At 45.0% G+C, this 23,904-nt stretch overlaps 1 protein-coding gene across 2 annotated transcripts in view; it reads left to right on the forward strand.

Moving 5' to 3' along the window:
* The window catches only part of HIP1R (huntingtin interacting protein 1 related), a 2,955,354-nt gene that overhangs the window by 1,287,871 nt on the left and 1,643,579 nt on the right, over nucleotides 1-23,904 (forward strand). For both annotated transcript variants that reach the window (XM_044068914.1, XM_044068915.1), the window contains exons 9-10: nucleotides 14,997-15,054; nucleotides 15,174-15,249. In XM_044068914.1, coding sequence (XP_043924849.1) covers nucleotides 14,997-15,054; nucleotides 15,174-15,249 — 134 coding nt within the window. The remainder of the gene's footprint in view (nucleotides 1-14,996; nucleotides 15,055-15,173; nucleotides 15,250-23,904) is intronic.

The following is a 23,904-nucleotide window of genomic DNA, read 5'->3' on the forward strand; positions in this document are numbered from 1 at the left end:
CTCTCTGGTGTGGCATCTTCAGCTACTATGGGCCAGGGGTTACCCACGTCCTAAGCAACTGTTGGGGTCCTCTTAGTGTGTAAAGGAAAGACTCTTGTGTTGGTCCTGGGAAAGGGAATAGGGAGGATGTACCTGAATTGCCAGAATGTTTTGTCCATCCCTGGGGAAGTTGCTGCTGCCATTAATAACACTGTTGATCCCATTATTCCTGTTAAAAAGAAAACTAAGCAGGTGTCTGCTTCTCCTTAACTTTCTTGAGACAGAACTACTTTACTGGCTCTGGATCAAGGTTTAATGCAGACTATTGGTTTCTGGTAAAAGAAAGAAGGGTATATCTTTTCCTGGAGAGATTCAAGATTCTGAATCTGTATAAGAAGATATAGAGAGAGATGCAGGATTTTCTCCTCAGTTTTCTGATTCAGACTCAAGAGGAGAGCTCAGTTTCTGATTCTCCCTCTGGGGTTTTCTCTTGTCTGAGACTGTTTCCAAAATGTGCCACTGTTTTCAGTAGGAGAACACGGATGTTTCTCATTCCCTCTGAAAATACTATGAGCTGTTAAAGAATGAATTTCCAGAGTCTACACCCATTCTTCCAGTTCTGTCTGCTTTGGACGATGTTCATGTTACTGCCTGCAATTTTGCAGATAGTCAGTCAGCTGCCCTTAAAAAGCATATAGTTTTATAAAGTTCTTCAGTTTTTTAAGTTTGTATACAATCTTCCCCAACCTGACCCAGCAGGTGTAGCTTTAGTTAATGTTACTGCTGCTAAATATTGGGTTAATTCAAATCCTCTTTCTGACAAGGATGGGAGAATTATTCATAAGTATGAGGAAAAAGTGTATGCTTCTGCGACTTGGATCTTCAGCATTTTGAATTGTCAGGCTCATATTCTGACTGTGAAAGTATGAGAATGTTTTGTCTGCAGTTTCTTCTTGTGAGGAAAAACATCTGCTTTAAATTTCGTTTCTTGCATTGTACAAACCACTACTTATTGTTTACAGTGATTGTATGACTCGGCTGATACTTCTTCAAGGACTGTGGCCACTGGGACTGTTGTAAGGAGGTTTGCATGGCTGCATTCTCAGAACCTCCAAGATGATAACAGAAGTGAGATTTTAAATTCTTCCCTGGATAAAGTTTAGTTTTTGGTTCCTCACTGGGACTGTTGTAAGGAGGTTTGCATGGCTGCATTCTCAGGACCTCCCTGATTATGACAAGTGAGATTTTAAATTCTTCCCTGGATACAGTTTAGTTTTTGGTTCCTCACTGGGACTGTTTTAAGGAGGTTTGCATGGCTGCATTCTCAGTACCTCCCAGATGATAACAGAAGTGAGATTTTAAATTCTTCCCTGGATACAGTTTAGTTTTTGGTTCCTCACTGGGACTGTTTTAAGGAGGTTTGCATGGCTGCATTCTCAGAACCTCCTAGATGATGACAGAAGTGTTGGATACAGTTTAGTTTTTGGTTCCTCTGCTGCACTGGCTGTCAAAGTGTGATGAAAGGGATATGATGTTACGGGGAATCTCTAAGATTGTTCAGCCTTCCTTTTCCAACTTTCTAAGAGATTCTCTAAGCCCTGGTCAAATTTTGGCTAAATAAATAAATAAACAGTCTCAACAAAATACCAGTAAACAGGCATTTATGAAAAAATTGGAGCAGGGTTCCAAGCATAATTCAGCCCCCCTCAAACCAAGGACCGTCCAACAAGTCAGAATAATTTGACTATTTAATGGACCTTGTTCCCCCCCTTCCACCCAATTTTCTCTTTGGCAGCATAGTTTCAGGCAAATGGGTTTGGAAGGTCATTCGTCAAGGTTACAGATAGCACCGGGAGGAAATCCCTCCTTTCCAGGGAGTAATTCCTTATCCATCAAGCCAGACCCCTGTACTTCGCCTTATCTTTCAATGCATGCTGTCACAGCAAGTGGAAAAGGTTGTCTAGTTGGTGCCAGCAACATAGCATCCATTCAGTGCTAGTTGATGTCCTTCTGTATCACTGTTAAAGCATTCATAACCTAAGGGATCTCCTGCCAAGAATAGCTTGATGTCCGGCCAGCATACCAAAAGTTTTGGTACTTACAGGCATTTTATGTCACACACAGGGCATAAGGGTGATTTACAGACATTTTATGTCACACACAGGGCATACGGGTGATTTACAGACATTGTATGTCACACACAGGGCTTAAGGGTGATTTACAGACATTGTATGTCACACACAGGGCGTAAGGGTGATTTACAGACATTGTATGTCACACACAGGGCGTAAGGGTGATTTACAGACATTGTATGTCACACACAGGGCATAAGGGTGATTTACAGACATTGTATGTTACACACAGGGCATAAGGGTGATTTACAGACATTGTATGTCACACACAGGGCGTAAGGGTGATTTACAGACATTGTATGTCACACACAGGGCGTAAGGGTGATTTACAGACATTGTATGTCACACACAGAGTGTAAGGGTGATTTACAGACATTGTATGTCACACACAGGGCGTAAGGGTGATTTACAGACATTGTATGTCACACACAGGGCATAAGGGTGATTTACAGGCATTGTATGTCACACACAGGGCATAAGGGTGATTTACAGACATTGTATGTCACACACAGGGCGTAAGGGTGATTTACAGACATTGTATGTCACACACAGGGCATAAGGGTGATTTACAGACATTGTATGTCACACACAGGGCATAAGGGTGATTTACAGGCATTGTATGTCACACACAGGTCATAAGGGTGATTTACAGACATTGTATGTCACACACAGGGCGTAAGGGTGATTTACAGACATTGTATGGGCATAAGGGTGATTTACAGACATTGTATGTCACACACAGGGCATAAGGGTGATTTACAGACATTGTATGTTACACACAGGGCATAAGGGTGATTTACAGACGTATGTCACACACAGGGCGTAAGGGTGATTTACAGACATTGTATGTCACACACAGGGCGTAAGGGTGATTTACAGACATTGTATGTCACACACAGAGCGTAAGGGTGATTTACAGACATTGTATGTCACACACAGGGCATAAGGGTGATTTACAGACATTGTATGTCACACACAGGGGGTGATTTACAGACATTGTATGTCACACACAGGGCATAAGGGTGATTTACAGACATTGTATGTCACACACAGGGCATAAGGGTGATTTACAGACATTGTATGTCACACACAGGGCATAAGGGTGATTTACAGACATTGTATGTCACACACAGGGCATAAGGGTGATTTACAGACATTGTATGTCACACACAGGGCATAAGGGTGATTTACAGACATTGTATGTCACACACAGGGCATAAGGGTGATTTACAGACATTGTATGTCACACACAGGGCATAAGGGTGATTTACAGACATTGTATGTCACACACAGGGCATAAGGGTGATTTACAGGCATTGTATGTCACACACAGGTCATAAGGGTGATTTACAGACATTGTATGTCACACACAGGGCGTAAGGGTGATTTACAGACATTGTATGGGCATAAGGGTGATTTACAGACATTGTATGTCACACACAGGGCGTAAGGGTGATTTACAGACATTGTATGTCACACACAGTGCATAAGGGTGATTTACAGGCATTGTATGTCACACACAGGGCATAAGGGTGATTTACAGACATTGTGTGTCACACACAGGGCATAAGGGTGATTTACAGACATTGTGTGTCACACACAGGGCATAAGGGTGATTTACAGACATTGTATGTCACACACAGGGCATAAGGGTGATTTACAGACATTGTATGTCACACACAGGGCATAAGGGTGATTTACAGACATTGTATGTCACACACAGGGCATAAGGGTGATTTACAGACATTGTATGTCACACACAGGGCATAAGGGTGATTTACAGACATTGTATGTCACACACAGGGCATAAGGGTGATTTACAGACATTGTATGTCACACACAGGGCATAAGGGTGATTTACAGACATTGTATGTCACACACAGGGCGTAAGGGTGATTTACAGACATTGTATGTCACACACAGGGCGTAAGGGTGATTTACAGACATTGTATGTCACACACAGGGCGTAAGGGTGATTTACAGGCATTGTATGTCACACACACAGGGCATAAGGATGATTTACAGACATTGTATGTCACACACACAGGGCATAAGGGTGATTTACAGACATTGTATGTCACACACAGGGCATAAGGGTGATTTACAGACATTGTATGTCACACACAGGGCGTAAGGGTGATTTACAGACATTGTATGTCACACACAGGGCGTAAGGGTGATTTACAGACATTGTATGTCACACACAGGGCGTAAGGGTGATTTACAGGCATTGTATGTCACACACAGGGCGTACGGGTGATTTACAGGCATTGTAAGTCACACACAGGGCGTACGGGTGATTTACAGGCATTGTATGTCACACACAGGGCGTACAGGTGATTTACAGACATTGTATGTCACACACAGGGCATACGGGTGATTTACAGACATTGTATGTCACACACAGGGCATACGGGTGATTTACAGGCATTGTATGTCACACACAGGGCATACGGGTGATTTACAGGCATTGTATGTCACACACAGGGCATACGGGTGATTTACAGGCATTGTATGTCACACACAGGGCGTAAGGGTGATTTACAGACATTGTATGTCACACACAGGGCGTAAGGGTGATTTACAGACGCACACTGTCTGAACTTCTTTGCCACCATTCCGAATGCCATCATTGAACGTCAGTCCGAACATCCTTCTGTTGTGCTGGTTACCAAGTTGCATTTCAGGTAAGTACCTCATTGGGGTTTATTCTTCTATTTCTTTTTTCTTTAGTGCAATTGGGTTCATGTCATTCAAAAAAGGAAAATGTCATTGTAGGAGGCAGATTCCCCATAAAGGCCATCACAACTAGTCTTTTCTGTTTGGGTGCTTCCCACAAGTTGGAAGACATATGATGATAATCAATAAATTGTTCTAATCTTTCTACTGTACTTCCCCATAAAAGGAAGACATCATCTACAAAACGTACATACCATAAAATTGCATCACTAAAATAATCTCAGGTAGGTTACATATCAGGTTAATTTTATTAAAAGTAAAAACTTTTTAGTGCATAGCAATTCAAATGCCCCATTCATTAGGTATTACTGTAAAGAGAGATACTATGTCTATCGTAACAAAAAGAAAGCCATTATTCAGCTTTTTCATTTTAGCATAAAGTAAGCCAAGAAATGTCTTGGTGTCTCTTAAAAAAATCATTTTTGTTACGGTGGACATAGTATCTCTCTTTACAGTAATACTTAATGTATGGGGCATTGAGAATGTACGTGAATTGCTATGTACTAAAAAAGTTTTTACTTCTAATAAAATTAACCTGATATGTAACCTACCTGAGATTATTTTGGAGAACAGTGTGTTCATATTTAATGAGATGTTTTATATGTAAAAGGTTGGCGTGGCTCTGGGCATGGCTTGTGCCAATAGCTACGCCAACCTAGCATTGGTACAATGGGAACACAATACTCTGCTCCAAGGTAATGATTTTAGTGATGCAATTTTATGGTATGTACGTTTTGTAGATGATGTCTTCCTCTTATGGGGAAGTACAGTAGAAAGATTAGAACAATTTATTATCTTCATATGTCTACCAACTTCCTGAGGTTCACTTATAAGTATTCTGAGAGAATAGAGTTTTTAGATGTAAAAGTTAGTAAGATGCAACCTGGGGTATTAACTACAGACCTGTACAGAAAACCTAGCACAAAGAATTGCATCGTACACAAATCAAGTATGCACCCTAGACATGTGAGTAAGAATATTGTCAAAGGGCAGTTCTGTGAGAATGAGCAGGATACGTAATACAGATGATGGGTTAAATGCAGCAGTCTCTATACTGAGGAAAGATTTCATGGATAGGGGCTATAATCAAACTGAGCTAGATGAAAGTGTCAGTCATATGCATGAAGTACGTAATAGTAGTGGCAAACCCTATTTTTCCCATTCAACAGAAGGGAGCCCTAGTAATTCTAGGGCTAATAATAACAGAATTAGATTTCCAGTACCATACTCCAGTGATATTAAGTTATTTTGTAACATTTTTGAAAAAAATGGAATATATTAACATCGATAACTGAATTAGACAATGTAGTTGATACAGTACCACATTTCTCATTTATTAACAGAAAGTCACTTAAGAGGTAGCTTTGTTATAAGTCCTCAGGAATGACTAGCAAGAAATGCTCTAACAGAGTCGGCACCTTCCCCTGCAGAAATTGTACAGCCTGTAAGTACATATATTCAGGCTCTTCTTTTTCGCACAGAAGTCAGAAATTTAAAGTTGAGGTTGACTTCTGTGCAGATTGTAAAACGCAGAATGTGGTCTGTTTTAGTTTTTGTAAATATTGTGATGCTTTTTAGGAAGACAAATAGATGCCTTAAAGATAGAATCCTGGAACATTTGAGGGACATTGTAAAAAATAAGGAAACGACTGCACTGGCTAAGCATGTACAAGAAAAAGGGATGCACCATGTCTTTCACTTTTTTGTCTTAGAGATTATATCAGAAAGCTTGAGAGGCGGAGATATTAAGAACAGAACAGATGAGGTTGAACAGAAGTGGATTATGAAACTGCAGGCTGATAAAACCCCCCTGGAATTAATGGTATGGCATCACAAAACCTTTTTTGAAAGCCAGACCATTGAAACATTAAAATTATGCATCAATGTTTTTTGTATTGCTATGTACTGTTTATACATTTTACCAATAGTTTGTACACTTTTTAAGTATTTTTAGCTTTTAAGTAACTAAAGGTTTTAGATAAATGCAGTTTCCAATTTAGTTAGTACATTCTCCACTGTGACAGGCTGTCCTTTAATTTAAATTTGGCTGTTCAGTAGTATGATTTAAGTCTGAAGAAGCGATCAGTTTGGATCGTGAAAGCGCTAACTTCTCATTAAATTTTGTTTGTTTTCTTCCTTCAGTCATGGTTTGTTCGTTATTTTGTTGTTGTTCTTTTTCGTTTACTTGCTTTCTCTTAAAACTTGTTACTAGATGAAGCTAAGGCTTTAATCCTGTGAAAACAAACCATATTGACATAATTGTAGTTGCAGACATTGTACATCACAAGCCGTAGTGACATAATTACAGTTGCAGACGTTGTACATCACTTATCTGTTCAGTCATTGTCAGACATTACAGCTCATTCATATCCTGCCTTCTTTTAAATCTCATTTCTCCTCTGCATGTGTTGTTTCCACGATTCCCATTTTGTCCTGTATAATTTACTTCTACCCTTTTGTAAATATTCCAATTCCAGCTGTTTCATCTGTGTTACTATATTCACTACTTCTAGTAAAGTTAGTTTAGAATTTGATTTCCATTTTCTAGTAATTGCTTTTTTGGCGGCCACCATAATTAGACTTAGCAAGGCCTAATTATATGTCTAGGCAGTTACGATTCTGTATCATAGCTTAAAGAAATCATTTCCTTACTTAAACCAATGTGCTCACCCAGTATCTCAGACAAAGCAGTCTGCAGGGAATCTTTAAAGTCTGCCAAATCATTACACTCCCAGAAAATATGTCATCAGTTACCTCTTTCTTCCCCATCACACCTCCAACATTTGCTGTCTACCTGAGGACTCCTAGGCTTCCTCCTGAGCTGTTGTACTCTCTCGTAAGGTTATGCATACCTCAACAGTGATATAGAAGGGCATAATACAGTCGTGTAACTGCAAGATGGCCTCCTCTTTACTTGTTCGGTATTCTCTTCCTCCCTCCTGCCCTCTTTACTTGTTCAGTATTCTCTTCCTCCCTCCTGCCCCCTTTACTTGTTCGGTATTCTCTTCCTCCCTTCTGCCCTCTTTACTTGTTCGGTATTCTCTTCCTCCCTCCTGCCCCCTTTACTTGTTCAGTATTCTCTTCCTCCCTCCTGCCCCCTTTACTTGTTCGGTATTCTCTTCCTCCCTCCTGCCCCCTTTACTTGTTCGGTATTCTCTTCCTCCCTCCTGCCCCCTTTACTTGTTCGGTATTCTCTTCCTCCCTCCTGCCCTCTTTACTTGTTCGGTATTCTCTTCCTCCCTCCTGCCCCCTTTACTTGTTCGGTATTCTCTTCCTCCCTCCTGCCCCCTTTACTTGTTCCGTGTTCTCTTCCTCCCTCCTGCCCTCTTTACTTGTTCAGTATTCTCTTCCTCCCTCCTGCCCCCTTTACTTTTTCGGTGTTCTCTTCCTCCCTCCTGCCCTCTTTACTTGTTCAGTATTCTCTTCTTCCCTCCTGCCCCCTTTACTTGTTCAGTATTCTCTTCCTCCCTTCTGCCCCCTTTACTTGTTCGGTATTCTCTTCCTCCCGCCCCCTTTACTTGTTCAGTATTCTCTTCCTCCCTCCTGCCCTCTTTACTTGTTCAGTATTCTCTTCCTCCCTCCTGCCCTCTTTACTTGTTCAGTATTCTCTTCCTCCCTCCTGCCCTCTTTACTTGTTCAGTATTCTCTTCCTCCCTCCTGCCCCTTTACTTGTTCAGTATTCTCTTCCTCCCTCCTGCCCCCTTTACTTGTTCAGTATTCTCTTCCTCCCTCCTGCCCCCTTGTTCAGTATTCTCTTCCTCCCTCCTGCCCCCTTTACTTGTTCAGTATTCTCTTCCTCCCTCCTGCCCCCTTTATTTGTTCAGTATTCTCTTCCTCCCTCCTGCCCCCTTTACTTGTTCGGTATTCTCTTCCTCCCTCCTGCCCCCTTTACTTGTTCAGTATTCTCTTCCTCCCTCCTGCCCTCTTTACTTGTTCAGTATTCTCTTCCTCCCTCCTGCCCCCTTTACTTGTTCAGTATTCTCTTCCTCCCTCCTGCCCTCTTTACTTGTTCGGTATTCTCTTCCTCCCTCCTGCCCCCTTTACTTGTTCGGTATTCTCTTCCTCCCTCCTGCCCTCTTTACTTGTTCGGTATTCTCTTCCTCCCTCCTGCCCTCTTAACTTGTTCGGTATTCTCTTCCTGCCTCCTGCCCCCTCTGCTCTACACTTGTTCTTTCTTGCATTCCTAGCTTAGGGGCTCTTCTCCTTTTTCTCCTTCTGGATGTGCATGTTTTCCTTGTCCCTATGGATATTCTGTTCCTCCTGGGGCTTTTTCAGTTCTGAATGTGTGACCATATGACATCTGTGTCCTACGTCTTGCACAGGGATCATACATGTGATGCATGATGCCTTTAAGCACTAAAGGCTTTGGTATACTGGCTGGATGTTGGGCTATCCTTGGCATGATGTCCCGTAGCTGATGAATACTGCAGTAAAGAGAAGGACATGTTGGGCTATCCTTGGCAGGAGATCCCTTGGGTGATGATTACTGCAGCAGTGAAGAGTAGGACGTCTGCTTTTTATGTCAAAATGATTTTGAAAGGGGTTTTGCATATGAGGCCTCCAAGAAAACTGGTTGACCTTCCTTGGGATCTTAATTTTGTGTTACAGAAGACAGCTCATGCTCCATTTGAACCAGCTGTCTGGCTGCCTTGAGGTTTTTAAAATGGAAAACTGTTCAACTGATTGTTCTTACCTATGCAAGAAGAGTATCTGAGTTGCAAGCTCTTGTGGTGAGTCAATGCTATCTCATTTTCCACAGAGGTAGGGTTTTTTTGAGAAATGATGCACCTTTTATGCCTAAGGTGGAATCAAAGTTTACTTTAAGCAAAACTATCCATCTCCCCATTTTCTTTCTTGAACCTGGAAAAATTGGGGAGAAAGGATACTCCATACTTGGATATCTACAGGCATATCTGGTACTTTCTTGGGAGAACTAAATATTTCAGATCTTTGGCTCAGATGGTTCTTATCAAGGCAAGAGGAGGAGGCAACCAGTGATCAAGCAGACTATTTCTAAATGGTTGTTCAAGGCTATTAGCTGTAGATATATTCACCACAGTAAAGCTATTCCTGGCATGGCCAAGACCCACTCAACCATGGCATTGGCTTTAGCTATGACTTTTTGAAAAGGGTTAGATTCTAAAAACATTCTAGAAGCAGCATTGTGGTCCTCTGTGTATACTTTTTCAAAGCACTATAAGCTTGATTCCTTCTATAGGCCTAGACCAGGCTTTGCTAGGACCATTCTCCAGGGGCTCCTGGACTCTTCTCTTTCCACCTCATATAGCTTAGGCTATTGCAGTAGTAATCAATATGAAGAACATAGTACTGTTGTGTAAGTAAATTTACCATATCAGTAGATGTTAGTATGATCACTGCTGCACTAGCCACTCCCTCCTGCTATCCTCCTTGTTTCTTGGTGTGTTGTTTATGCCAGAGTGTGATCATTTATTTTGTTCTTCCTTGCATTGTCCTTTCATGGCTCAGCTTCCCTGTCATTTTGGCAGCAAAGTTCTGAAGGGCTTGCCATTCAAACTTATCTTTAGTTGCAGAGAGTTTGGGTATGTAGAAGTAGACTTGAAGCTTTGGAAGCTGACCTGCTATTATATCCTTGGCAGGACATAACCCATATAGCTTAGGTTACTGCAGTAGAGATCATTCAAAGTTTAGTTATACAACTAAATTATCACAGAAATTCAGTTAATACGTTGTGTTCCTTATACCATTTTGGTAGAGGTGCTTATTACCAAAGTAGTTGCAGCAACAGGAGGCAATGTTTAATTATATTAACACTACAGGAATGCTACACTCTATGATCTAAAAATAAGACATTAGTCAGTTCCACTGTTGCAGAAGGATAAAGTCCTGACTGCTACCTAGTTGACTCTAAGTCGATTAGAGGCGTGGACACCTGCTTGAGCATGAGTGAGGGAGGAGAGGATTGTTTCAACTTCGCCAGCTAGCTTGTCTTGGGAGAGGATGTGTTACTGCAGGCCTAGGTTGTGTATTCCCATGGTTGAATCCCTGATGGTGACTGATGACTCCACAGGAATACTGGCCTAAAGGAGAGGCAGAGATCTTATGAGGGTTATGTCCCCTTTGGATAAAGGTGATCCTCCCTCCCCAAGACATCCATTGTATATCAAACCCTGGGCATGCTACCAGGCATGCAAAGTAGGGTTAGGGATGTTAAAATGCAAAAGTCTAAGAACCCCAAATTGCTGCCTAAATGACAACCCTCTTGGTTGGTGCTGTTTTTCTGGTGTATGGCAAATGAATGGGCCTGATGAAGATGGCAATTAAGCTCGCTAATGCTGCCTTGGTACTTGCTGTATTACTGTACTCTTGTTGGTTTGTATGGGTGCATCACTGTACTACACATGTGGGTGCATTTGTGCATCACTGTATTACACCCATGCATGGGGTGCATCACTGTACTACACTTATTCGTGGGATACATCACTGTACTTGCACTCGTGTTGGTGCATGGCTGCGTCACTGTACTACACTGACGTGTGGGCTGCATCACATTGATGTGTGGGTGCATCACTGTACTACACGCACGTGTGGTTTGTTTCACATTGATGTGTGGGTGTGCATCACTGTACTACATTCACATGTGGTTTGTTTCACATTGGTGTGTGGGTGCGTCACTGCACTTACATGGTCGTGTGGCTGCATCACTGTACTTATACGGTCGTGTGGCTGCATCACTGTACTACATGCACATGTGGGTGCATCACTGTACTACACTGAAGTGTGAGCTGCATCACATTGATGTGTGGGTGCATCACTGTACTACACGGATGTGTGCCTGCATCACATTGATGTGTGGGTGCATCACTGTAATACATGCACTTGTGGGTGCATCACTGTACTACACCCATGCGTGGGATGCATTACTGTACTACACCCGTGTCTGTGAATGGACTACACTGAAGTGTGGCTGCATTACATTGATGTGTGGGTTCATCATTGTACTATACGTGTATGTGGTTGCTTTGCTGTACTACACGTGTGTGTGGTTGCTTTGCTGTACTACACGTGTGTGTGGTTGCTTTGCTGTACTACACGTACATGTGGGTGCCTCACTGTACTTACACATACGTGTGGTTGCATCACTGTACTACACGTATGTGTGGTTTGGGCCACATTGATGTGTGGATACATCACTGTACTACACGTGTATGGATGCATCACTGTACTACACTCATGCATGGGATACATCATTATACTACTCCCGTCTCGGTGCATCCTTGTACTACACTGACATGTGAGCTGCATCACTGTTTGTGTGACAGTGTAAGTAAACTTGCCTTGAAATCGTCCATCACAACTAAATATTTTATCTTTATAGCTAGCCAAGTGGGATTGAAGTGCCCCAGCAGGCCCCTCTATATGTAACAATTTGAGCCAATTGTCATGTGTTAAAATTACAAGCATCACTCATATGTTAGCCTTTTTTCTCAACCCCCACCTCCTCCACCCCTGATTCAGTAGACTAATATCCTATGATACAATTTACACCCCTTATATAATGATGCAGTTTTGTTCCACTGGGTATATTTTACCTTCAGTTGTTATAATTAACAGTTAGGCACTATTAAGCGACAAACATTAAGTGACAGTTTGTTAAAATTTCAATTCTTCCCTAATACTGAGACCACAGATATGTATGCAGAATTATTCAGAGTCCCTATACAAACATGTGAATAGTTCAACAGAGGCTACCATACCTACCAGAAATAAACCCAAAACAAACACTGCAAACAAATCCCACTGTGGAATCCTCACCTGAGTGGTATATAATAAAAGAAAACTCATGGCCAGAGTCAAGAAGAACTACTCCCTTAAAGACAAGTACTGTGTTACGCAACTAAACAAGAAACTACGAGGTCTAATTAAGTCCAGCAAGACTGACTATGTGCTCAGAATAACCTCTCTGGTTAAGAACAGTCAGAAAGCCTTCAGCTGCATCCAGAACCTTAAAGGTAACACACAGCAGTGTACTGAGCTGGTGATGAACAGCAGCACCTACACTGATCAGGAAGATGCAACAAATCTACTGACTGATAGATTCAGCTCGGACTTCACCCCCCCTCCCCCAACTTCACCCTCTCCAACATATTTCACCCAGCTGGCAGCACTCACTAAAGCTGGGAACACCACCTCCATAGGTCCCGACAAGACCCCACCTAAGTACCATGTTCAATCATAGCCTCACCTCAGGCTTTGTGCCCATTGAATGGCGCACCGTGACAGTTATCCCACTCCACAAAGGGGGGGCCACAACAGACCCCGGGAACTACTGCCCCATTAGCCTGAAGAGCCTCGTCTGCAAGGCCATGGAACGTATCATCATGGAACTCATAAACAAAGACATTGGAGATCTCCAAACCCTGGACCCCACACAGTTTGGGTTTGTAAAAGGCAGATCATGTCTCCTAAACCTGATAGACGTCTTTGAAGTAGTCACCAAGGCCATGGATGAGGGTAAGGTGGTTCACACAGACTATCTAGATCTCGCCAAGGCGTTCAACACCATCCCCCACTCTGGAATTATAAATAAACTCACTAAACTAGGTATAAATCCCTGTCACAAGATGGGTTGCTAACTGGCTTACTGAAAGAACCCACACTGTGAAAGTAGCAGACTCCAAATCAGACTTCAGACCAGTGACAAGTGGAGTACCACAGGGTTCAGTCCTGGGTCCTCTCCTGTTTGGTATCTACTTCTCTGAAGTACAGGCTAACACAGAAGGTCTTTGGCTAACAAAATTCGCAGATGACTGCAAACTAGGAGCCATAATTGAAACTCCTAACGATGTGGACATCCTACAAAAGGGCCTCACTGAGACAGATGCCTGGTGTCAAAGACATAGTCTCGAGCTCAGTGCCAAAAAGTGCATTGTCATCCCCTTTGGTAAAAATTCTGTACCCATGAACTACCACATAGGTGGTAGTCTACTTAACAACGAAAGTGTGATAAGAGACCTTGGGACACAGGTGGACAGTAGTCTCTCCTTTGATAATCACATCGCCAAAGTGGTCAGGAAATGGCACACCTCATCACAAAAGGTTTCTCATCCAGAAAAAAAAGAGGTCATTGTTCCACTCTACTCATCACTCATTAGACCCATTATAGAGTACAACGCCCCTTTTGGTATGTACCTCTCAAGACATCTACAACAACTGGAAGGGCCACAAAAATACCTCACAAAGAGAATTACTGGCCTCAAACATGCCTTACGCAGACTGTCTTAAAAAACTCCAGCTTTACTCTGTCGCATATCGCCTACTCAGAGGTGATCTCTGCCTAACATACAAAGCTATGTCAAACCCAGAGTTGTTGACATGCTCCACTTAAAGAAATCCCAATTCCTCCGAGCTACACTCTCTAGGGACCTAAACCTTGTCACCACAATAAACAGAACATGCTGGAGGGATAGATTCCTGTCCCAGAGACTTCCCATACTCTGGAACAGACTACCTGTCTATGTCAAACAGAGCTCCTCATTAGCACTCTTCAAGAAAAATCTTGATGATTGGATGGGTAATAGGAATTTCACCCCAGGGATCACTTCTGTGATTCTGCTTGACAGGGGCACAGGAAAATAATTTTCTTGGGTGACGAAAGCCAGGGTACATTTTTGGCTAGGCTTGTATACGCCCTAGGGCCAATAGCCTAGTACCTACCTATGAACCTATCCGCCATGGGGTGCACATCTAGAACAAGGCAGGGTCTTCTGCTGCTGTGTCTTGGGAACCAGGCAGTGAGGTGAGGCAGAGCCTAAGGAGCAGGTAAGGTGCTACATACTGTAAATCTTCAGAGTAGGGTAGAGGGTGCCTCTCTGAAGCAGTAATCCAATGAAACAAGTAACTTATTGGAATGTTAGGTCTGCTCCTGGAACATAAGGGCTCCAAGAAGTGCATTGGCTTGTGTTGAAGTACTGCATGCAGCTGTTTATCTAGCTGTGGACTCGAGCCTTTCCCTATTGAGACTAAACCAGGGCAGTTCATAATGTTGCAGTCTGCTTTTCTTCCTCTCTGCTTTATCAAGGTTTGATTGCTCTTCTGTGTAGCAGGATCTGTTCCCCTTCTACTTCTAGATAAATGTAATGTTTTTCTCTTGTTTTCTGTTTGCAGGTCTTCCAGCCGATACATTAGAGGGTCACAGAGCTAGGTTTAATGAACAGTTTCACAGGTAATGTGCACATTGCTGGTGTTTACATGTCACTTATATAGATCAAATGGTTTCATCTGTAGTAACTAATTAATTATAAAAAAAAATCCGTATTATAATAATTTTTTGCTGTCTTCTAGTCTCAAAAACTTTTTTAACCGAACTCGTGACCTGCTGTACTTCAAGCGACTTATTCAGATTCCAAGACTGCCTGAGGTATAGCTTTTTGGTTTATAATTAGGTGATGAACAATGTGTGAGATGTCTGTTGTGAATTTTTATTGCAATTACCTAAAACTAGCCTGATACATGGAAAGCTGACACACGGTACCTCACCAAGCTTGCTGTTAGTGAATGTGTTTGGGACGGAAGTCCATTTGTTTGCAGACTGGTTAGGGAGGACAGACTGTCACAGAAAGGCACCTTACTTCATTTTCTTGTGTTTCTTAGCATTACACTAGATGCATTTGTACATTTTTGTAGTTTAAAACCATTTTTATGTAACTGGACAGTGTCACTTTCGGGCAGAATTACTAGTAGATGTATGCTTTGTAAATAGCTAGCTTTAAAGGAGCCACTATGAAAAAAATGTTTTTCCTTGGGTAACTTTATTTTCACTTGACAATTTTTCCTCCCACATGCCTGCCAACTGCAATGTTCCTTTCATTTAATTAGCCATGTTGTTCCCTGTAGCAGCCTAAATGCTGAGGTAAGATGCTAATAGCAGCCTGACTGTCCCAAATCCTCATGGTGCTACTGCATGACACACACACACACACACACACACACAATATATATATATATATATATATATCTGCCCTAGGGCATTTATAAGCCTAGCCAGAGTGTGTTTGGCTTTCGCCACCCATTTTAAATTAATTTTGCTATGCCTTTTTTTGAGGTTAGTATACTGTGCCTCTGTCTAACAGTGACACAGAAGTGATAGCCGGGGTAAACCTACGATCTCCCATCCACTCATCAAGATTCCTCTTGAAGAGAGACAATGAGGGACTCTGCCTAACCTGGACTGGGATTTTATTCCAGAGTGAAGGGAGCCTCTGGGTTATGAATCTCTCCCTCCAGCATGTCCTATTTATTTCAGTGCTGAGGTTCAAGTCTCTCGAGCTGCTAGCTCGATCTGATTTGGATTTTCTGAGGTGCAGCATGTCCATTAATTCTGGGTTGGACATGGCTTTATACGTCAGGCACAGATCGCCTCTGAGCAGGCGGTATGCCACTGGGTAGAGCTGGAGTTTCTTTAACCGGGCAGCATATGGCATCTGTTTGAGCCCTTTGATCCTCTTGGTGAGGTACTTTTGGGGTCTTTCCAGTTGCTGCAGGTGTCTGGTAAGGTACATCCCAAAAGGGGCATTGTACTCAATTATGGGCCTGATGAGGGATGAGTAAAGAGGTACGATGACCTCCCCTGATCTAGATGTGAATCCCTTCATGATTAGGTGGGCTATATAAAATGTTTTTCTAACCACTTTGGCCACGTGGTTGTCAAATGAGAGATTGCTATCAACTTGGGTCCCCAGGTCCCTAATGACTTCTTTTGTACTTAATGGATTACCACCTATGTGGTAATTTGTGGGCACTTTGTTTTGCCAAAGGGATGACTATACACTTTTGGCGTTTAGCTTGAGGCCATGGCTCTGGCACCAGTTGTCTGTTTCTATGAGGCCCTTTTGGAGGATGCTTGTGTCGGCTGGAGAGTTGATTATGGCGCCCAGTTTGCAGTCATCTGCGAACTTGGTCAGCCACAGTCCTTCCGTGTTGGCCTGTACCGAGAAATATATACCGAACAAGAGAGGTCCCAGGACTGAGCCTTGTGGGATGCCACTTGTAACTGGTTTGGAGTCTGACATGGCTCCAGCAATTCTAACCATGTGGGTTCTGTCCTTGAGCCAGTTTGCAACCCATCTAGTGACATAGGGGTTTATATTTAAGCTGGTGAGCTTATCTATAATGCCCAAGTGGGGTATTGTATCGAAGGCTTTTGCGAGGTCCAGGTAGGCTGTGTGGACCACCTTCCCTCATCAATGGCCTTGGTGACTGTTTCAAAGAAATCGACCAGGTTTAAGAGGCAGGATCTGCCCTTAACAAAGCCAAACTGGGTAGGATCCAGTGTCTGTAGGTCCCCAATATCTTTATTTATGAGGTCCATGATGATCCTTTCCATAGCTTTGCAGACCAAGCTAGTCAGGCTTATGGGGCGATAGTTTCTAGGATCCGTTGAGGCACCACCTTTGTGGAGAGGGACCACTGTTGCTGTACGCCACTCTTTGGGTACATATCCTGTAGTAAGGCTAAGATTGAACAGTAGTTTTATGTTTGGGTTTAGCTCTTCTTGGAGTTCATGTAGGACGCAGCCCGGGACACCATCTGGTCCCATTGATGCTGTGTTTTTGCTTTGGAGAGGGCGGCTCTTCCCTGAGCATCTGAGAGGGCAGGGGGGCAGCACTCTGTTGGGATAGATATTTGCCCTTTTGGTGGGGAGTTGAGGGAGAAGTTTGCACTGAACCTGTCAGCTAGGATGTTGGCAATGTCTGTGGGCTCGGTGTATTTTTTGTCATTTTGGACTAATTCTGAGCATATCTGGGAATTCCCACCCAGGTTCCTAACATAACTAAAGAAAGCCTTGTGATTATCCTTAGTGTCCTGTGCAATTTTTCTCTCAAGCTGGCCTTAGACGATTTTATGAGTGCCCGTAGTTTTTGCTAATACTGATCAGAGATGCCTTCCCTTTTTGGGATTTTGCTCTATCATGTAGTAGCTTCCTCCTTCTATTGTATAGTTTGTTTATGGCTGGGGTCCACCAGACAGGACGTCTGCCTTTGGAGGATTGGGTCTTGGTTTTATTTGGGATTGCATGATCCATGCATTCCTGAAGGTGTTCATAGAATGCGTTTATAAAGGATTCTGCGGTCTGGGACGTATTTTCCACAGGCACGGGGGCTTTGAAGGATTTCGCCTCGGTTTTGAGGCGTGTGAAATTTGCTTTAGAGAAGTTTTTCACTGTGGTTTTCCTGGCAGGGGGTGGGGTCGGGATGTGAATATCCAGTGAGATTAGTTTATGGTCTGATCTTACCAGTGAGGGATACACTTCTGGTCTGGAGCATAGTGTCCTCATGTTGGTGATGATCAGGTCCAGTATGTTTTCCCCTCTTGTGGGAGTGGTAACAAGTTGTTCCATAGCATTTGAGTTTATAAATTCTAGGAACCTTTGGGCTAGGGTGTTGGAGCTAGAGTAATGCTTCCAGTCTATGTTTGGGTAGTTGAAGTCGCCCAATTTAATGGTGTTTGGAGAGACCTTCATATTTTCCAGTATTCTCAGGAAGGCCAAGTGGGGTTCCTGTGTTTGGGAGGGTGGTCTGTAGCAGGCTATAAACTGGAAGGCAGTTTTACCCACAGTTAGTTGCACATGGATAGTCTCTGATGCTTTGTGCTGTGCCACCAACCTGGAGGTGTGGGTATCTTTGACGAATATTGATACTCCCCCTCCTTTTGTGGTTCGTCCAAGTTTTGGGGCGAAAAGCATGGTATGAGGTATAACCTGGTAGTGCTGGGGTGCTCTCGGAGCCTTGAACCAGGTTTCTGTTACTGCACAGATATCGATGTTCTCCATGCTAAGGAGAGTTTCGAGGCATCTTGAGGTTTAGACTTCTGGCGTTGAGTAGCATTACTCTTAGTTTCTTATCCCTTGTGATACCTATGGAGGTGGGTTTGTCTTTTGAGCCTTGCCTAAAAAGGCACTATGGGGTAGCAAGAGCCTTTGCCAATATCCGAAAGCCCTGGGGTCACAGGTGCAAGCCGTCCCTAGCGAAGCATCGTGGCTTGTCGAGCATGTCATCCCAGGCTCAAAGGCATTGCATCCCCTTTGAATGACACCAACACTTAAGCCAATTGTTGAAATTGATCATCTTGTCTTCATATTGTGGCATCATTCTTGGTGAGGGTAAAATGCTACTCAAGGTCAGGGTCATACGGCCTGGGCTACATGCTCAGAGAGCTCCTCTATGTCTCTTTTCATGTAGTCCAGGGAGGTACGTCTCAGGTCATTCACACCAGCATGGACAATGACTGAGTCATATTTGTACTTGCCTTGGAGTGACCTGAGTGCTTGTGTTATGTGGCGGATCCTAGCGCCGACAGGCAGCTCACCGTGACCTTCTCCTTGTTCAGCCTGGTGAGCGGGACGTCAGTGTGCCTGACGATAGAGTCACCTATTACAAGTGTATCAGGTGTGTTGTTTAGCCTTAAGGGCTGTGACTGTTCGGCACACTGGCTTTGTGAGTTATGTGTTGCACGTGTTTTGTTTTGGGGTAGCGGTTGCTTGGGTGTCTGCTTTGGAGGTCTCTGCTGCTTAGGCAGATTTTTATTTAGAGCCTCCGAGTATGTTTTTGTGTGTTTATGTGTTTGGTTTGTTGTCGTGGTAGGTCTATGTGAGACTGGAATTATAGTGAGTGTGGTTTCCTTCTCCTCCTGACTGGTTACGCCAGTACTGAGTTGAGAGAGCTTAGCCTCCAGTTTGGCTATATGGTTGCATCTCTCACATGTGTTGGAATTTGTTGGGAGGAGGAGAGGGTTGTCTGTGTACATGAGGCAGTTGTAACATTGCCTCAAGATTCCCAGATTCACCTGCTGGACCGGAGAGGAGATTGACAACTGACCTTTGGACATGCTAGAATAGTATTGGGAATTCCTTTATAATTGAAAAAAGGGCCAATGGGGAACAAGGTACTCAAGGGGAGTTTGTGAGGGTGTAGTGCTTTTAATTTTTTTAGAGCTGACTTATATAATTGCTTTAGTGAGCAAGTGCCAGGTAACTTAAATGCAATGTGTTACAGGTAACTTAAATGCAAAAACGACAAACAGTAACTTTCTTACAAGTGAAACAAGGAAATAAGTACAGTAAGCAATGCAGATATCACTAGGGATCCACAGAAGTAGCTAACTTCATTTGATCAGCAACCTGTGGGTATCGGATCCGACCCGGCAGCTTTCCAAGCTAGAGATCTGAGCTCCAAGCTCCTCCCCCTTACCCATAATACCCTGCTACCTCCCTCCAGTCCCCAGATCTCGTTTGCCACGGCTTCTTGAAGCACGAGTGACGAGCTCCTGGTGGTTTTGAGTGGTTTAATAGGGTTTTTTGCTCTGTTTTTCTCAAACTAAATTGTGTGTGTGTGTGTGTGTGTGTGTGTGTGTGTGTGTGTGTGTGTGTGTGTGTGTGTGTGTGTGTGTGTGTGTGTATTAATCGACCCTTAGTTTATTTAGCTTAAATTGTTTTAGTAGTCAGTTAGTCTTAACCTTTCCCTTCCCCTTATCTGTGTGTGAGGGTGTGTGTGTGAGTTGTCATGGCCGAAGGCCCTAAGGCCATATTTTCTAAATGCTCTGAGTGTGGCCATAAGCTGTCCCCAGCCGATGGCCACACTCAGTGTGTTATTTGCCTGGGGGTGGCTCATTTGTCATCAGGCTGCCAGATCTGTGCCGCCTTTAACCCCCGGGCTTTGAGGGACAGGAGGACCAAGTTAATCCTTGCGGGCTTTTTGCCCGCGGATTCTGCTTCTTCCTCCTCTCCCTCAGTGGCACCAGCCGTGGCTACGGCTGTTCAGCCAACTGTTCCTGCTCCCCTGTCCGGGACTCAAGCTCCCACTGTGTCCCAGGGAGAGAGGGACTTCAGAAAGAAAGATAGGCGAGATAGAGAGAAGGAAAGAGACAGGGAGAGGCATAAGAGCCACAAGCGGCGGGCCGATACTGCCCCCTCGGCCTGCCGGCTAAGCAGCTCTGTTCTCGCTTGAAGGCCTCCAGGTCTTCCCCCTCTTGGCTCAGTTTTCCAACTTTCTTTCCGGAGCCGGAGGAGGAGACCTGGTCACCTTCGAGGTCGTCAAGGCGGCCTTCGCAGCCAGCCTTGGCGGCTTCTAGATCAACGAGGAGACTTTCGGACGCGAACATGGACCGGATGATGCGTTGCTTCCTCCAGGCCCAGATGCAGATGGGAGTGCTCTTGCCTCCCCCCCTCCGGGGGGGAGCTCAGCCCCTTTCTTTGCCCCCATTGCTCCTTCTCCGATCCATTATCGTGTTTCGGAGCCATCGGATCCGGGTAGCGTAGGAGCCGGGAAGTCGGTGCCGATAGTAATCACTACTTCGCCGGCTGTACCCTCGAGTTTGTCGGGTCCTTTTTCAGATCCGAGCTCTCGGGGCCATGAGCCGAGCCTCGGATCTGGAGGGGTGTGTGTCTTCAGCTCCGATGCAGTCGGAGCACACTTCTCTTTCGGGTCCCATCGCTTCAGCTCCGGCGCCGATCCACACATCAGATCCGAGGGAGCTGCTCTCGGATCCTAGGGAGAGCGGTTCACCTTCGGCCTTCGACGTTGTGCAGAGGGTCCTCTCGAGGGATTCAAGGCCCCAGGCTCGTGCTACGGATCCACCCGCCATTCCCTCGCAGATAGGCCTGTATTCCATCATCCGGCCCCAGGGACAGCCTGCGTCTACGTCCCAGATGGTTTCCCCTAGAAGAACAGGACCTGGTTGGTGAGCCCTCCTCGGACAGTCCTCCCCCAAGGAGGTTCCTCACAAACGAAAGTGTAAAAGGAGGCACTTGGACTCCCCCGAGTCCCTCACGGAAGACACTGACTTGGAGGAAGGGGAAGGTTCTCCCAGGTCACCCCCCCCCCCGAGGACATCTCCTTTGGAGACATCATGGAGATGCTGCGCATTAGAGGGGGGGTGGTCAACCCAAAAACCTTCCTCGGATGAGTCTGTGTTTCTGGAGGCATTTGACGCAGGCCCATCTACTTCTTGGGTGTCCCCTCCGGCCGACCCCCTGGTAGATCTTATAACTACCAGGGCATGGAAGGAGCTGGACACTGTAGAGCCGATCCCCAGGAGACCAGATAAGATCCTTAGTCCCCCGACAGACAGGAAGGTGTGGAGCAAAGGTTCCTCAGTAGATGCCATGGTGGTGGCAGCTGCCACCAAGAAGGAACTGGCACAGGATAGTTCCTCGGTACATCCTTCCGACAAGGAGTCTCAGACGATGGACCGCATTGGAAAGCGGATGTTCGCTTCAGCCACTTTCTCCGTAAGGGCACTGAACTACTTGGCACACGTGATTTGCCTTCGGCAGGATCTAATCAAAGAGTACGCTGGGTCACCCCCGGAGTCCATGTCGGCCGAGGACAAACGAACCTTCTCTGCACAAATGGCTACTCTAAAGTCCGGTATCCAACACTTCTATGCGGCTTCTCTCCCATGCCACGGAGGGGGCGGCTAGAGCCAGCAGAGCAGGCATCGCCTTACGACGTCATGCCTGGCTCCATCTTTGCGATTTTGCGGAACCCTTCAAGGCATCCTTCGCGAATGCTCACTTTGACGGTTCTATGTTGTTTGGCAAGACCGTCCGCGATACGCTACTCCAGAGTGAGAAAGACGGGAAGACATTGTCTGCCATCAGAATCTGCTTCTCGGCTCCTCAAAGGTCCTTTTCCAGGAACCAGAGAGGACAAAAGAAGATGTGGTTCCGGAAATCTCAACAATCCTGTTTCGCTCCGGACCCTTCGTCCTTCAGAGGCAGGGGAGGACAAGGCAGATGCCGGCCCAGAGGCAGAGGGGGGCCGAAGAATTTTGGGTCGAGGTAACCCTTTTCTGACCGACCTGCACAGCAACCCTGAGGGGATGCCCGACTGCTCCTCTCTGGAGGCAGTCAGGTGGCGTTTCTCAGAACAACTAGCACATTGGGAGTGCATCACGACAGATCGCTGGGTGCTCCGAATAATATCCAGAGGTTACTCTATTCCCTTCGTGAATCCTCCCCCACAGTTGGGGAGCCTCCTCAATGTCCCACCCAATCAAAGGGAGACGGCAGCTTTAGAGATAAAAGAGCTGCTAAGAAAAAGAGCCATCCAGAGTGTCCCCCCAGGCCAGTCCGGATCAGGCAATTACTCCAGGTTCTTTTTGGTGCCAAAAAAGACGGGGGACTTAAGGCCAATTTTCGACCTGTCTACATTGAACCTGTCCATTGTCAAGGAAAAATTCCAGATGGTCAGCATTCAATCTATTCACCCCCTTTTGCAGGAGAACGACTGGATGTGCTCCATAGACCTCAAGGATGCGTACTATCACATTCTAATGAACAGGCGATCCAGGAGGTTTCTCCGCTTTCGGTTGGGGGCCAGTCATTATCAGTTCAGGGTCCTCCCTTTTGGCCTCACCACAGCCCCCAGGGTGTTCACCAAGGTCATGGCGGTTGTAGCGGCCCACCTGAGGCTTCAGGGAATACAGGTCTTTCCTTACCTGGACGACTGGCTCCTTGCCGCTCCCACCAGGCATCTACTATGCTTGGCCAGGGATTATTTCATGCTTTTGGTCCACCGATTGGGGATCACTATACATTACAAAAAATCGTCCCTTCAGCCTGCTCAGGTCCTGGACTTCATAGGGGCCAGAATAGACTCACTTCAGTCCAAGGCCTTCTTGACATCGGACAGACTCCGCAACCTAACTCTCCATGTCTTAGCTCTTCTACAGTCTCCGGCCCTACCAGCGGAATTAGTCCTGAGTGCTCTAGGTTCTGTGGCGGCGACTATCAACCTTTCACCCCTATCCCGCTTGAATATGAGGGTTCTTCAATGGACCTTGCAGGTCCAGTGGTCCATCCTTCGACATCTGTTGTACTCCCAGATTCCCCTCAGCAGGGTTTGCAGGGAATCTCTGCTTTGGTGGCTCCATTCCTGAGAGCTTCGGGAATGGCGGCCCTTTTTGATGCCTCTACCCCAAGCCACGGTGACCACGGATGCTTTTTGCCTAGGGTGGGGGAGGCATTGCATGGGCAGAACCATCCAAGGCATATGGACTCCAACAGAGACGGTTT

The sequence above is a fragment of the Protopterus annectens genome, chromosome 4.part0 (assembly GCF_019279795.1).
Source record: "Protopterus annectens isolate FY-2018-M chromosome 4.part0, PAN1.0, whole genome shotgun sequence".
In the NCBI taxonomy this organism is placed as follows: Eukaryota; Metazoa; Chordata; order Ceratodontiformes; family Protopteridae; genus Protopterus; species Protopterus annectens.